The sequence below is a fragment of the Peromyscus californicus genome, unplaced genomic scaffold, assembly GCF_007827085.1.
Source record: "Peromyscus californicus insignis strain IS unplaced genomic scaffold, ASM782708v3 Scaffold_12__1_contigs__length_115047231, whole genome shotgun sequence".
In the NCBI taxonomy this organism is placed as follows: domain Eukaryota; kingdom Metazoa; phylum Chordata; class Mammalia; order Rodentia; family Cricetidae; genus Peromyscus; species Peromyscus californicus.
The window spans coordinates 61053327-61065407 of NW_026294413.1; the positions used below are offsets into that span (position 1 = coordinate 61053327).

At 44.1% G+C, this 12081-nt stretch overlaps 1 protein-coding gene across 1 annotated transcript in view; it reads right to left on the reverse strand.

Moving 5' to 3' along the window:
* The window catches only part of Serpine3 (serpin family E member 3), a 122038-nt gene that overhangs the window by 22045 nt on the left and 87912 nt on the right, over positions 1 to 12081 (reverse strand). Inside the window, exons 3-5 of the mRNA XM_052732990.1 lie at positions 6232 to 6654; positions 5168 to 5275; positions 4733 to 5007 (exon numbers count right to left, since the gene is read on the reverse strand). Of these exons, the coding sequence (XP_052588950.1) occupies positions 4733 to 4994 (262 nt within the window). The 5' untranslated portion in view covers positions 4995 to 5007; positions 5168 to 5275; positions 6232 to 6654. The remainder of the gene's footprint in view (positions 1 to 4732; positions 5008 to 5167; positions 5276 to 6231; positions 6655 to 12081) is intronic.

The following is a 12081-nucleotide window of genomic DNA, read 5'->3' on the forward strand; positions in this document are numbered from 1 at the left end:
AGAGAAACAACAACAACAACAACAACAACAACACAATACAGCCTGGGACTGGTGTTCTTAGAGCCAGAAATAGTAGCAGAGTGAACACCCTGAGGTGGATTTTTATGTGATTTCTTGTCTCCACTGAGCCTGACTTGTCCCCGTCCATCGACACACAGAGAAGCTCTTTCACGTACATCCCAGAATGTGCAATGCTAGAATAGATTTTTAAAGCTTGATGCTGTCTACAAACATTGTACACAGCACTCCACAGTCCCAGTTACAATGAATGCTCTCAGCAACACTTTGAAATAAAGGCTATGGTCCTTCTGATGTAGGGAGGAGGCAGCTGAGACTCAAACCCATTCATCACTTGCTTAGGGTCACCATGTCGGAGGTAGTGCTGTCTCCTCATCCTGTGGCCCACAGGGAGAGGAATGTCTGAGCTTGAGAAGACCCTGCTTGGGAGAGCTCTGTTCTCCTGTTGAACAGGAGGTGTGGAGCACATAGACTTTCTGGGGGAATGGGGGCTTTATTTACTACATTCTAGAGCCTTCTAGAGGGGCAGAAGTGAATGGTCTGAGAGCTGAGACAAGGCTCTCTAAGCTCTCTGAGTGGAACCATGTCTCTGCTGGCTTCCACTCAGCCTCCTTCCTCCAAAGTAAAAAGGTGTTGGGAGAATGCTTATAATTAAGTAGTTGTAACAGGGTGCTGAGAGAGAAAAGGAAGATGAAAGTAAACCCACAGGTTTTAAAGGATGAAAAAAACCATCGTTTTAGTTCATCTGATAGGTGACTCCAAAGCTGGTGGATCTGGACTCTGGAAGGTTCTAGATGCTGGAAGATTCATGTCTATAAAAATTTCGAACTATGAGAAATGTCTTCCAAATACAGATATTTTAATTTTCAAGAACTCAGAGAGGGGTGTGTGCAGGTGCTCCCCAGCAGGTGTGGTTGGGATGGGAGGATGATGAAGCTACCTCTGATGAGGAAGAAAGAAAGCAAGGTGCTTATAAATTGATGCAACTGCTTCCTGGCCCCAGTGGGGCTGAGGAACTGTAGAGAGAGCACAGGCTTTGGAATCAACAATCTGGAGCTTGAACCCTGGCTCTGTCACCTGCCACTGGGTCAGCTGGGCTTTGCCAAGCCATTTATCTCTTGTGTTAGTCTGTGAGACTCAAATAATACAGTTGCAAGAGAAAATTCAAATTACAAAACAGAATTCTTTCCCTGGGACTAGACCACCTTCCTTTCTGAACCCTCCATGCTAAAATGGTTTCATTAATTTACCTAGAAGAATAATGAGAATGCTTAGAAGCTGGAGCATTGGGGAACTGTGCATTCCCCATAGACACAAGACCCAGAGAATCCAAGCTGGATCTGACTTGACAGCCTGCTCCCTGAGGACTCGTTTTCACAGTATCGGAAGTTGCTGTGCAAGCTTCCAAGGGAGGGAAGCAGCCAGTAGTCTTACCCAGCAGAACTACAACAATGACCTGCAGCATGGCACAAAACCCCCAGAGGTGTAACAGTGGCACACGTATCTTGTCAGTAGCCAACAGCTCTCTAATTGAATGTAAGACCCACTCAACAAGAGGGAAAACATCCTTGGTATGGGAAACCTAGCCAGCCACCTGGATCTTAGAGGAGAACCTGCAACCACTACTTTACTAACCAGCATAATTCCTAAGGACATTCCAAATATCTAGTCTTTATACCCACAGATAAGAGTAGCTCTCAACCCTAACCAAAGAAACTTCTCCTTGCAACAGATTGGAGACCGTTTACAGAACACCACAACTGGTCAAATGCAGTGCATGAATGATTCTGTAGTGCCCAGACCCAATAGATGACACCTGCAGCACAACTCCTTCACCTCAGGAAACACAGTGAGGGAGAGGGGGCTGAAAGACTGTAAGAATGAGAGGACCAAGAAATCTACTGGGAGACTGTGTCTCCTACCAATGACAGGGACATTTTACCCACGAAAGTACAATGATGATGGACATGCTAATATAGAAGGGAAATCTCCTGGAGTCTTAGCCCTAGAAAAAGAACTCCAGGCAATCGAGGAATGCTGAGAAGGGAAGAAATAGCCTCCCCCATGGAAGAGCCCTCCCCTAACTGGTTATCCAATACCAAGTGGTCAAACCCTGAAATCATACATATACAAGTAACATTAAATGGACTGAACAGGTTGTGTTTATATATTTAGGTATTTACGTGTGTGTGTGTGTGTGTGTGTGTGTGTGTGTGTGTGTGTGTGTGTGTGTGTTTGTGTGTGTGTGTGTGTATCAATAGCAAATAAAAAGAGGCCATAATTTCAAGAAGGAGCAAGGGGGTTGGAGGTATACATGGGAAGGAGTTGAGGGAGGAGAGGGAAGAGGGAAAATGATGTAATTATATTTTAGTTAAAAATAAATAACATATTAAAAGTTAAATTCCGTGTATATGTGTGTTTGTGCACATGAATGCAATGCTCCCAGAAGTCAGAAGATGGTGTTGGAGCTGGAGTTACAGGTGTTTGTGAGCTCTTTGACATGAGTGCTGGGGACCAAGTTTGGGTCCTCTGCAAGAGAAGCATGTGCTTTTAACTGCTAGGTTATGGCCATCTTTCCAGTCCTGTATTACCTTTTAAAAGAAAAGCTGGGCTGTGGCAGGTAGCTGGCATTTGTGTATGATTGTAAGCAGGGCACAACGCAACTGAAATGGAGAGAGTGATGAAGAGGACTCTGAGGATGGCCTGTCCCTGTTCTTACTGACTGATGATGGCACCATGCAAAGGTAGAGCAGTGTGTGGTTCAGAAATGTAAGGGGTTTGTTGTCCTGCAATAGAATTCCTGACACCCGGACAGTATCTAACGGGCTCTGTGGAGGCCCTGTTTTCATCATCATATTGTCAGCCAGTTAACCAGGTACCATGATGGCATCTGGTCTCAGAACTGACCCTCTCTTGCACATCCCACCCTAATCATCCTGACTTGTGTGAGACTCTGTTGAAGGCTGAAGGGCCTGCCTTTTCCTTTGTATTCGTGTTTCTGTTTCCTGGCCAGGTCACATATACTATTTTCTGGGGATCCTCTGACCTGCTGGTGGAATCACAAAAACACTTGACACCCATCCCCAACTACAAATACACACAGCACCCACCTCCATCTGCAAACACACACAGCACCCACCCCCATCTACAAACACACATGGCACCCACCCTCATTTATAAACACACATGGCACCCACCCCCATCTACAAACACACACAGCACCCACCCCCATCTACAAACACACACAGCACCCACCTCCATCTACAAACACACACAGCACCCACCCCCATCTACAAACACACACAGCACCCACCCCCACCTACAAACACACATGGCACCCACCCTCATTTATAAACACACACGGCACCCACCCCCATCTACAAACACACACAGCACCCACCCCCATCTACAAACACACACGGCACCCACCCCCATCTACAAACACACACAGCACCCACCCCCATCTACAAACACACACGGCACCCACCCCCATCTACAAACACACACACACGGCACCCACTCCCGTCTACACGTGTTGTTCCCCTGAGACAGAGTTGCTGCCTTCAGAGTTCTCCTCACGTACACAGGCCAAGTCCCTAACCAGTCGTGGTCCTTCTAGGGAGAGTTCCACAACACTTGGTGAATCGTGCTGTGCTGACTCTAATGGGAGCCCGTTGGACCTGTCCACTGGTATGGTATATGACTGCTGAGAATGGCAAAGGTCTAAAAACTACCTTGTGTTTCAGTTGTCACGGGAGAGAACAGACCCATCTGTTATCCAGCTGGAGTGTAAGACTTGTTTCAGCAGTGGCCAGCGTATGCACCCAGGAGGACAGGCAGTTCAGGTGGCACTTGGTACCTGACCTGTTGAGTGCTAACCTTAACTTGCCAGCTCAAGGGTCCACGGCAAAGTGGCCAGGCTGGGTTGACATTATTTCTTGTGACATTATTTCTTCTGACAAATCTTAATTCATACAAAGACCACTCGTGTCATTTTTAGTGACATGTTCATTGTTTTGAGACGGGGTTTTTGCTCCATAACTGGAACTGAGAAATCTCCCTCAGCTGCCACAGTGAGCTTTTTATTGGCATCCTGTTCTGAGACTGAGAAGGGAAGGTGATGTTTGCCGTAGCCTATAGTTGGTCAAGTGCTGAGCTGCGTTAGGAGTGTAGGTTCATGTGGGCTGAACTGTGTTCTGAAGACTCTTACCACTGTCAGGGGAACTGTTCTGAGATACACAATACACAGATTTAAGCTGATGAATTGAGCACTGGCCGGAAATCACAGAATCATGACCATAGGTTGGTCAGAAGCATAGTCTTGGATCTAAACAGTTTGCATTTAAGTCCAGCCCTGCCACTGATTGGCTATGTGACCCAGCAAGTTACCTCTACCCTGTGCCTATCTGCTTCCCCAGATAGGGATGGAAATGACATCATCAACCTCAAAAGGGTGTTGAAGCAATCAGCGAATATTTACAAGGTGTTTCCCATGCTGCCCAGCTACAACAGGCACAATAAGAGGGGGCGGGGGTTACTCAAGACTGAAGTACTGCCATGAGGCTAGAAGGGAGGCTCCACAGTTGAGAGCAAGCATGGCTGTAAAGTCTGAGTGTTTCACGCATGGCCACGCATCTGTGCCTGTGCACACTGGGCGCTGAGCTCCCCACTCCTGAGAGGAGCAGGGACCAGGCAAGAGAGAAAAGCCTCTTACCTTGCACGGTATACCCCAGGGCACTTGCCAGCTGCCAGCCAGTGTTTCCCCGGGCTCCAAACTGCAGGATCTCCAGGGAGAGGGACACACTGGCCGGGGAGATGACAAAGTTTGTCCCGTTCCTCTCTGCTGCTGCACTCCGGTAGAGGTGAAGGGCAAACTCGGTCTTCAGCAACCACAGGCCTTCCCTGAGGGGGCTGCTTCCTCCTGCTGAGGAGCAGGAGGAGAGAAGAAAGAGGGTGGCCAGCAGGAGAGGCGGCATGGAAGCTGGGCACCTGCAGTTCAGAGGGAGGAGAAGCAGGAGAGACGCTGGCAACAGTGATGACAGCATGTCCCGTCGCCTGAGAACTGGGGCACCCAGCTTTGTCTCCAGGGGCCGGGAATGGCCAAAGGACAGGCTCGTTGAACTTTCTTGATTGCCCACGGTGATCCTACCTGTCAAGGTTGCTTGACTGGGCTGGGATCCTTTTGAAAACTCAATCACGTGCTTGAAGATCTGCTCCTGTTACTTCCTGCACGTTTGGCCTCGGGAAAGTCCTGATCCTATCAAAACAAACCATTATGTTGGGGAAAGGACTGCCAAAAGTGCATCCTATTCCTTGTTCCTTGGCACTTAGCCTGTTTACAGCTGTGCCACGTTTATCATGAGTAGTTATAACATTGATCACACTCAAAGATTATCTTCTATGCTAAAGAAATTATATACACTGGGTTAATATTCTAATAAACATACTAGCTTTCACAACTACAGTCATGGGGACTGTGTGCTAGAGAACTCAGTGACTCATCAGTATGGGGAGAGTAACAGGGTTGTGACAGATCCTGGCCTTCAGGAGTGCTACATAAAATATCAAGAATGCATATGTACATTCAAAGACTGATTCATGGGATAATGGGGCCTAGAATACTAGAATCTGTTCTAGATGGGTTACTCTACAGAGAGTAAATCAATCAAAAGAAAGCCCCTCCTCAGAACTGTGCCCTTCCAAGGAAGACAGGATACCACGAATAAGAAAATCATTCCCCAAGAGAGCAGAGCAGAGTGTTTTCAGTGGCTGGGCTAGTGGACAGACAATGGCAATCTTCCCTAAGTGCTTTAACTGCGGGACCAGGCTAGGCTGGTGGGAGAGAGAGACTCAGTCCAAAGCACTTCCTACACAAGCTTCCAAGCAAGGCCCTGGACTCAGCGGTGTTCACTTTAGATAAAGACCCGAGAGAAAAAGCCATGTTTTCCAGTTCTTCCCTTCATAGCTGAGTACACATGCACACAGCCTTGGAACCCAGTGAGTGGGAATTTGCCTGTGTGTGTGTGTCTGGAGGGAAAGTGGCCTTTAGTCTAGGGTTATGACTGAAAGCTTTAAGTCCTACTTTGAGAGCTCCTGCAGCTTCTACAAACTCCCCGAACACTAGGCACCCTCAGCAACCAGACTTAGACGCCCAGGCTCCAGGTGACCCAAGCCATGCCGTGGCTACCAGGGATGAGCTACATGCATACTCACCGACTCCTTGATCAAATGGCGGCTTCCTTGTTTGATTCTGCTCTTGTGTCTCAAGCATCAACATGCTGCTCTTTTAAAAAGAGTGGAGCAGAACGTGCTCTGAATCACAAGACACCCCAGGGAGGAAGCTGGCGATCGCCGTCTCTGCCGGCGATGTCTCTACCACTCCGTCCAAATTCCTGGAGTGTGGAGGTTCTGCAGGGAGCCAGGAGAAGCAACTCAGCTCTAGGCAGCAAAGCCCAGATGAGAACAGAGTATGTACGCCCTGGGGACGGAGCCAGCCATGCCCGTCAAACCTTCTTAGGCTTGTGACCTGGTTGTACCAGCAAGGAAGCCTTCATCTGGCCCTTTATTACTTTGAAGAATTCCACGGTAACTCTGGGTTTTGCTGGGTGCCAGGTACCTAGTGCTTCTCCCCTCCTCCTGGAAAGAAAACAATAGATCAGTCTTTGAGCGTGACCTGAAGCTTTGAACAAGTTCGATGCTGTAAAGGAAAGCAGTACCAAGTCTGGCTCAATCAGGACAGCTGGCCTCACCTGTTACTAACAAGAGTGAGTGTACCTGCTGAGTAATGAGTGCTAGAGCAGCCCACTGTAATAATTTGACAAAGAGAGGTCCAGTGGGGACTCTCTTTACCCTGACAAACACCCACACCCCTATAATCAGTGGGCAGTTCACTTTAAAGTTTTATCGTAGATACTCAAGTCAAGGGTAATTTGGTCTTAGGAAAGTTACAGTTCTGTAACTGCTTCCTATGAAATCTCTCCAAATCTTGAAGTTTGATGTAAATTCACTCTTGTGTGTCTCAGACCCTAAGCCACAGTATGACAAGGGGAAGGAATGTATTCAACTCCTGTTCAAGTACCCATAGAAAGCATTCCATCCATCCATGCATCCAAGCTATAGCTCCTGACGGTTTGCTGGGTTCCAAGGCTCTGGGCCAGGTTGGGGAAACGCAGCATTGAATCAGCAACCTGGATTTCCTCTCACTGGACTCGGTCTTTCTCTTTGAATGTGGACGTCAGATGTGCTCACTGCCAGTGTTAAACAGGAAGCTGCAGGAAATGGCAAGGGCTTCCTTGCAAGACTGAGGTTCTTAAGGCTGGACTTAACTTAGCAAAAGTTGGCTAATTGCCAATGCTAGTATGGATTGCTGCTTGAAAAACAACTTCTGAAATTGGGTAATCTGGCTGTGTCCCTTCTGTGAATCTGATTTCCCAACTTTAGGAAGGCACAGTTCTAAATTGCTTTGGAAAACATTTTCACGTTTTCATGAAATTTCACAGGGAAACTTAAAATGCTTGAGATACTTCCCACATGGATTAAATATTTCAACGTGAGGATGAATAAAATATGAATAGCAACTGATTTTTCTTTAGGGTACTCAGCAGAAGCTGATGCCATCATGGTCTCTGATCATATCAAGATTGGGTATTGGCTTCCATCTGGCCAGGACAGATTGGTTATACTGCAATATTTATTCATAGCTATAACAACAAGCAAGCCGAACATTACTGACTATTCTCTGGGTTCTAGGAACTATGTTGGATTCTTTCCACTCACAGCTGCACATTGTGTGAATCCCCATGACAAATGCAGTGAGGATATATATTATTCCTGTTTCACAGAGGGGAAAACTAAGGCAGAAGAATTCAAGTTTTTGCTGAGGTTTGAACCTATTGCTAGCTGCTTTCACTCTCAGACTTATGTTATTTCTCACAGCCTTGGTGGTGTGTTAGGAGGCTGAGACATTGGATCTTTTGAACTCCCCCTGGGATTCTATGGCTTTTGATAATCTATCCAGACCCCAACGGCTGATGATGTGTTTCCACTCTTCTTCCATCTCCCAGTGCTGCTCTGTGGAGCACATCTTGACAGACAGAGTGCAGCGCCTTTAGATTATGATACTTCTCTTCATTCTAGTCACTCCACTGAGACCTCCTCCAGGCCCCTTTCCCTCCCTTTGGGACTCACTAGTTCTCAGACTGTTCCCCCACTAGGGACTCTTCAGCCACTGCATGTAGCTGGAAGACACAGGCTATTTCCTCATTTGGGGCTCACCAGAGCCCTAGCCGGAAGTCTGGCTGGACCCTCTCATTGTCCTAGCCCATCTGAAGGTCCACACTGTTCTAGGGGAAACTTGTTTCATGCTCCTGGATCAAGTCACTGAAGGTATCAAATTATAATTGAAAAGCAGAAGACCTAAGAAAGAGGTTGTATCCCCCCCAAACCAGAAAAACAGAGGTAATCAACATTCTCAACCCATGTATGATTAGCCTCCTGAAGACTGTAATCACTCCTGGGGAGAGAAGAAAGGTGAATTAAACAAAAAAGAAAGAAAGAAAGAAAAATGCAACCAACAAACCAACTCCAGATGTTCAAATCCCAACACAGAAATAAAAACAATGTGAAAAACCAAAAGTAATGGCTCCTATTGAAAAATAACCTGGAAGAACTCTCAAAGAATTAAAAATAACAATAAATACTATGATTCGACACTCTAAGACAAAGACAGAGAGAAGCATGAGACAACATAGCTAATCCATGACATGAAAATAGTTTGAATTTTAAGAAAACCCTAGGAAATGATGCTCGAAATGAAAACTCAATAAGCCAATTAAAAATCTCAATGGAATACCTCAACAACAGAATGACCATGATGAAAACAGAGAGTCAGGGATGGGAAACAGAGTCGAGGAACTGGATCTCAGCAGAGGTCAGTGAGAAGTTTAAAACATATAAAATATATATGGGGGCTGGAGAGATAGCTCAGAGGATAAGAGCACTGGCTGCTCTTCCAGAGGTCCTGAGTTCAATTCCCAGCAACTTCATGGTGGCTCACAACCGTCTATAATGAGATCTGGTGCCCTCTTCTGACGTGCAGGCAGAACACTGTATACATAATAAATAAATAAATCTTAAAAAAATATAAATGGAACATGGAAAGGTTTGGGGTACCATGAAAAGATGTAAGCTCTGATTTATGCTCATAAAGCAGGAGAAGAACACCATAGTAAAGTCATAAAAATATCTTCAGGAAAATCACAGAAGAAAAAAATTCCAAACCTAAAGAAAGAGATGTTGTCTATGTAGAAAGAGGACTTCAGAATGTGAAACAAACAAGGCCAGAAAAGAAATTCTCCTTGACACATTACAACTAAACATTAAAAACAGAATAATGAAAGGTCATTGAAATCTGTAAGAGAGAAAGGTCAAGTTATGTACAAAGTATGCCCAAGAGTAGCATTGGATTTCTTGACAGAAACTTTTAAAGGCAAAAGGGCCTGGAAAGCTGTGTTCCACATTCTGAAAGGCCACAGCTGCCATCCAGATGAAGATACTCAGCACATCTATTAGAATTGAAGGAGAAATAAAACTTTCCATGATAAAAACAAACTAAAGGACTTTGACTACCAAGTCATCTCTACAGAGGATATGAGAAGGAATGCTTCAATCTGAAGAGAAGAGCAAAAGCACCTAGGAGTCCAAATAATACCATGACAGCTAATCAAAAGAGATCCAAGAAAATATCATAAAAAGTCAATAAAATGACACATATTCAATAATATGTCTGAATGTAAATAAATGGTCTCAATTCCCCAATACAAAGACACAGGCTAGCAGGTTGGAATAGAAAACAAGATCTATCTTTTCGCTGCCTCCAAGGAACAACCTCACCATCAAGACAGCCATCAGCTTATGGTAAAAGGATGGAGAAAGGTATTCCAAGCAAATGGAACTGAGAAAAAAGCAGGCATCGCTATTCAAATATCTGACAAAATAGACTTCCAACCCAAACTAATCAGAAGAGATAGGGAGGGATCTACTAAAAGAAAAATCCACCAACAGGATATTATAATCCAAAATATATGTGCACAAAACATGGGGGAACCCAATTTTATAAACGAAACACTGTTAAATATAAAACTACAGACTGATGCTCAAATATTGATAGTGGGTGATTTCAATACCCTACTCTCACCAATAGACAGATAATTTAGGGAAAAACCTAAATAGAGACACTCTGGAGCTAAATTATAAGTCAAATGTATATAGCAGACATCTATAGGAAATTCCACACAAAGATTAAAGAATACACACTCTACTGAGCAGCCCATGGGACTTTCTTCAAAATCTGTCACAAAGCAAGTCTCAACAAATATAGGACAAGTGAACTAACTAACACCTTGCATCCAATCTGATCAAAATGGAATAAAGCTGGATATCAACAGCAAGAGAAAGTACACAAACTCATGGAAAGTAAGCAACATACTCCTGAATTACAATTATGTTCAGAGAGAAATGAAGGAGGAAATTTAAACAGTTCCTGTAATTTAATGAAAATGGAAATACACATAATAAAACCTATGGGACATACCAAAGGCATTCCCGAGACTTTAAAGCACTAAGTGCCTATATTAAAATTTTTGAGAGATCTTGCATTAACAACTTAATGATATTCATGAAAAACTTAGAAAAACAAAAACAAACATCATTCTAAAAAAAAATAAACAGGGAGCATAATCATAACCAAGGCTAAAACCAACAACATAGAAACAAACAAACAAAAACAATAAAAAGAATTATTGCAATAAAGAGTGGGTTTTTTGAAAAGATTAAAAAGAGTGACAAATCTTTATCCAACTAAATCAAAAGAGAAAGGATTTAAATTAATAGAATTAAGGATGAAATCGGAGACATTGTAACAGAATTATAAGGATGTGCTTTTAAAAAAAAATCTGTATTTCACCAAACTGGAAAACCTAAAAGAAATAAGTGAGTTTATCGATAAGTATAGCACGCCAAAGCTAAATCAAGATGAAATAAATAAATTAAATAGAGCCATAATATAACGATAAGCTAGAAGCAGTAACTAAACATCTCCCAACTAATAAGTCCAGGGCAAGATGGGTTCAGCACAGAATCTTACCCATCCTTTCAAATAAAAACTAACATCAATACTATTCAGCTATCACACAAATGAGAAAGTGATGTACATTTTCAAATTCTTCATACGAACCTAGTATTACCCTTATACCCAAAACTTAGTAAAGACAGAACAACAAAAAAATGAAGACCAGCAATTAAAAACTGGTACCCCATGAAAATGAAAAGCTTCTATACAGTGAAAGACATCATCACTCAAGTGAACAGGAAGCCCACAAAATGGGAAAAACATTGCCAGCTGTGCATCTGATGGAGGACTAGTATCTAGACTGTAAAGAACTAAAAAACTAAACGTCAAGAAACAGACAACCCAGTTAAAAAACTGGGGCATGGTATTAAAGAGAATTCTCAAAAGATGAGCTACAAACAGCTGAGAAATGCTTACAAAACCTCTGGTCTCCTCGGCCACTAGCAAAATGCAAACTAAATCCTAAAATTTCATGTCACCACAGTCAGAATGGTTAAGGTCAACAAACAAAGCAAATGATGACAAATGCTGGTGTGGATGTGAGGAAAGGAGTGTAAACTAGAACCATCACTGTGGCAACCGGCGTTCCTGAAAGAGCTAGAAGTGTATCGACCAAGTGATTCAGCTACACCACTCTTGGTTGTTGTGCTGGCTGGTCTGACGTCAATAGACACAAGCTAGAGTCCTAAGAGAGGAGGGAGCCTCAACTGAGAAAATGCCTCCATAAGATCTGGCTATACATCATTTTCTTATTTAGTAATTGATGGGGGAGGGCCCAGCCTATTGTGGGTGGTGCCACCCCTGGGCAGGTGGCCCTGGGTTCTGTAAGAAAGCAGGCTGAGCAAGCCATGATGAGAAAGCCAGTAAGCAGCACCCCTCCATGGCCTCTGAATCAGCTCCTGCCTCCAAGTTTATAATCTGCTTGAGTTTCCTGT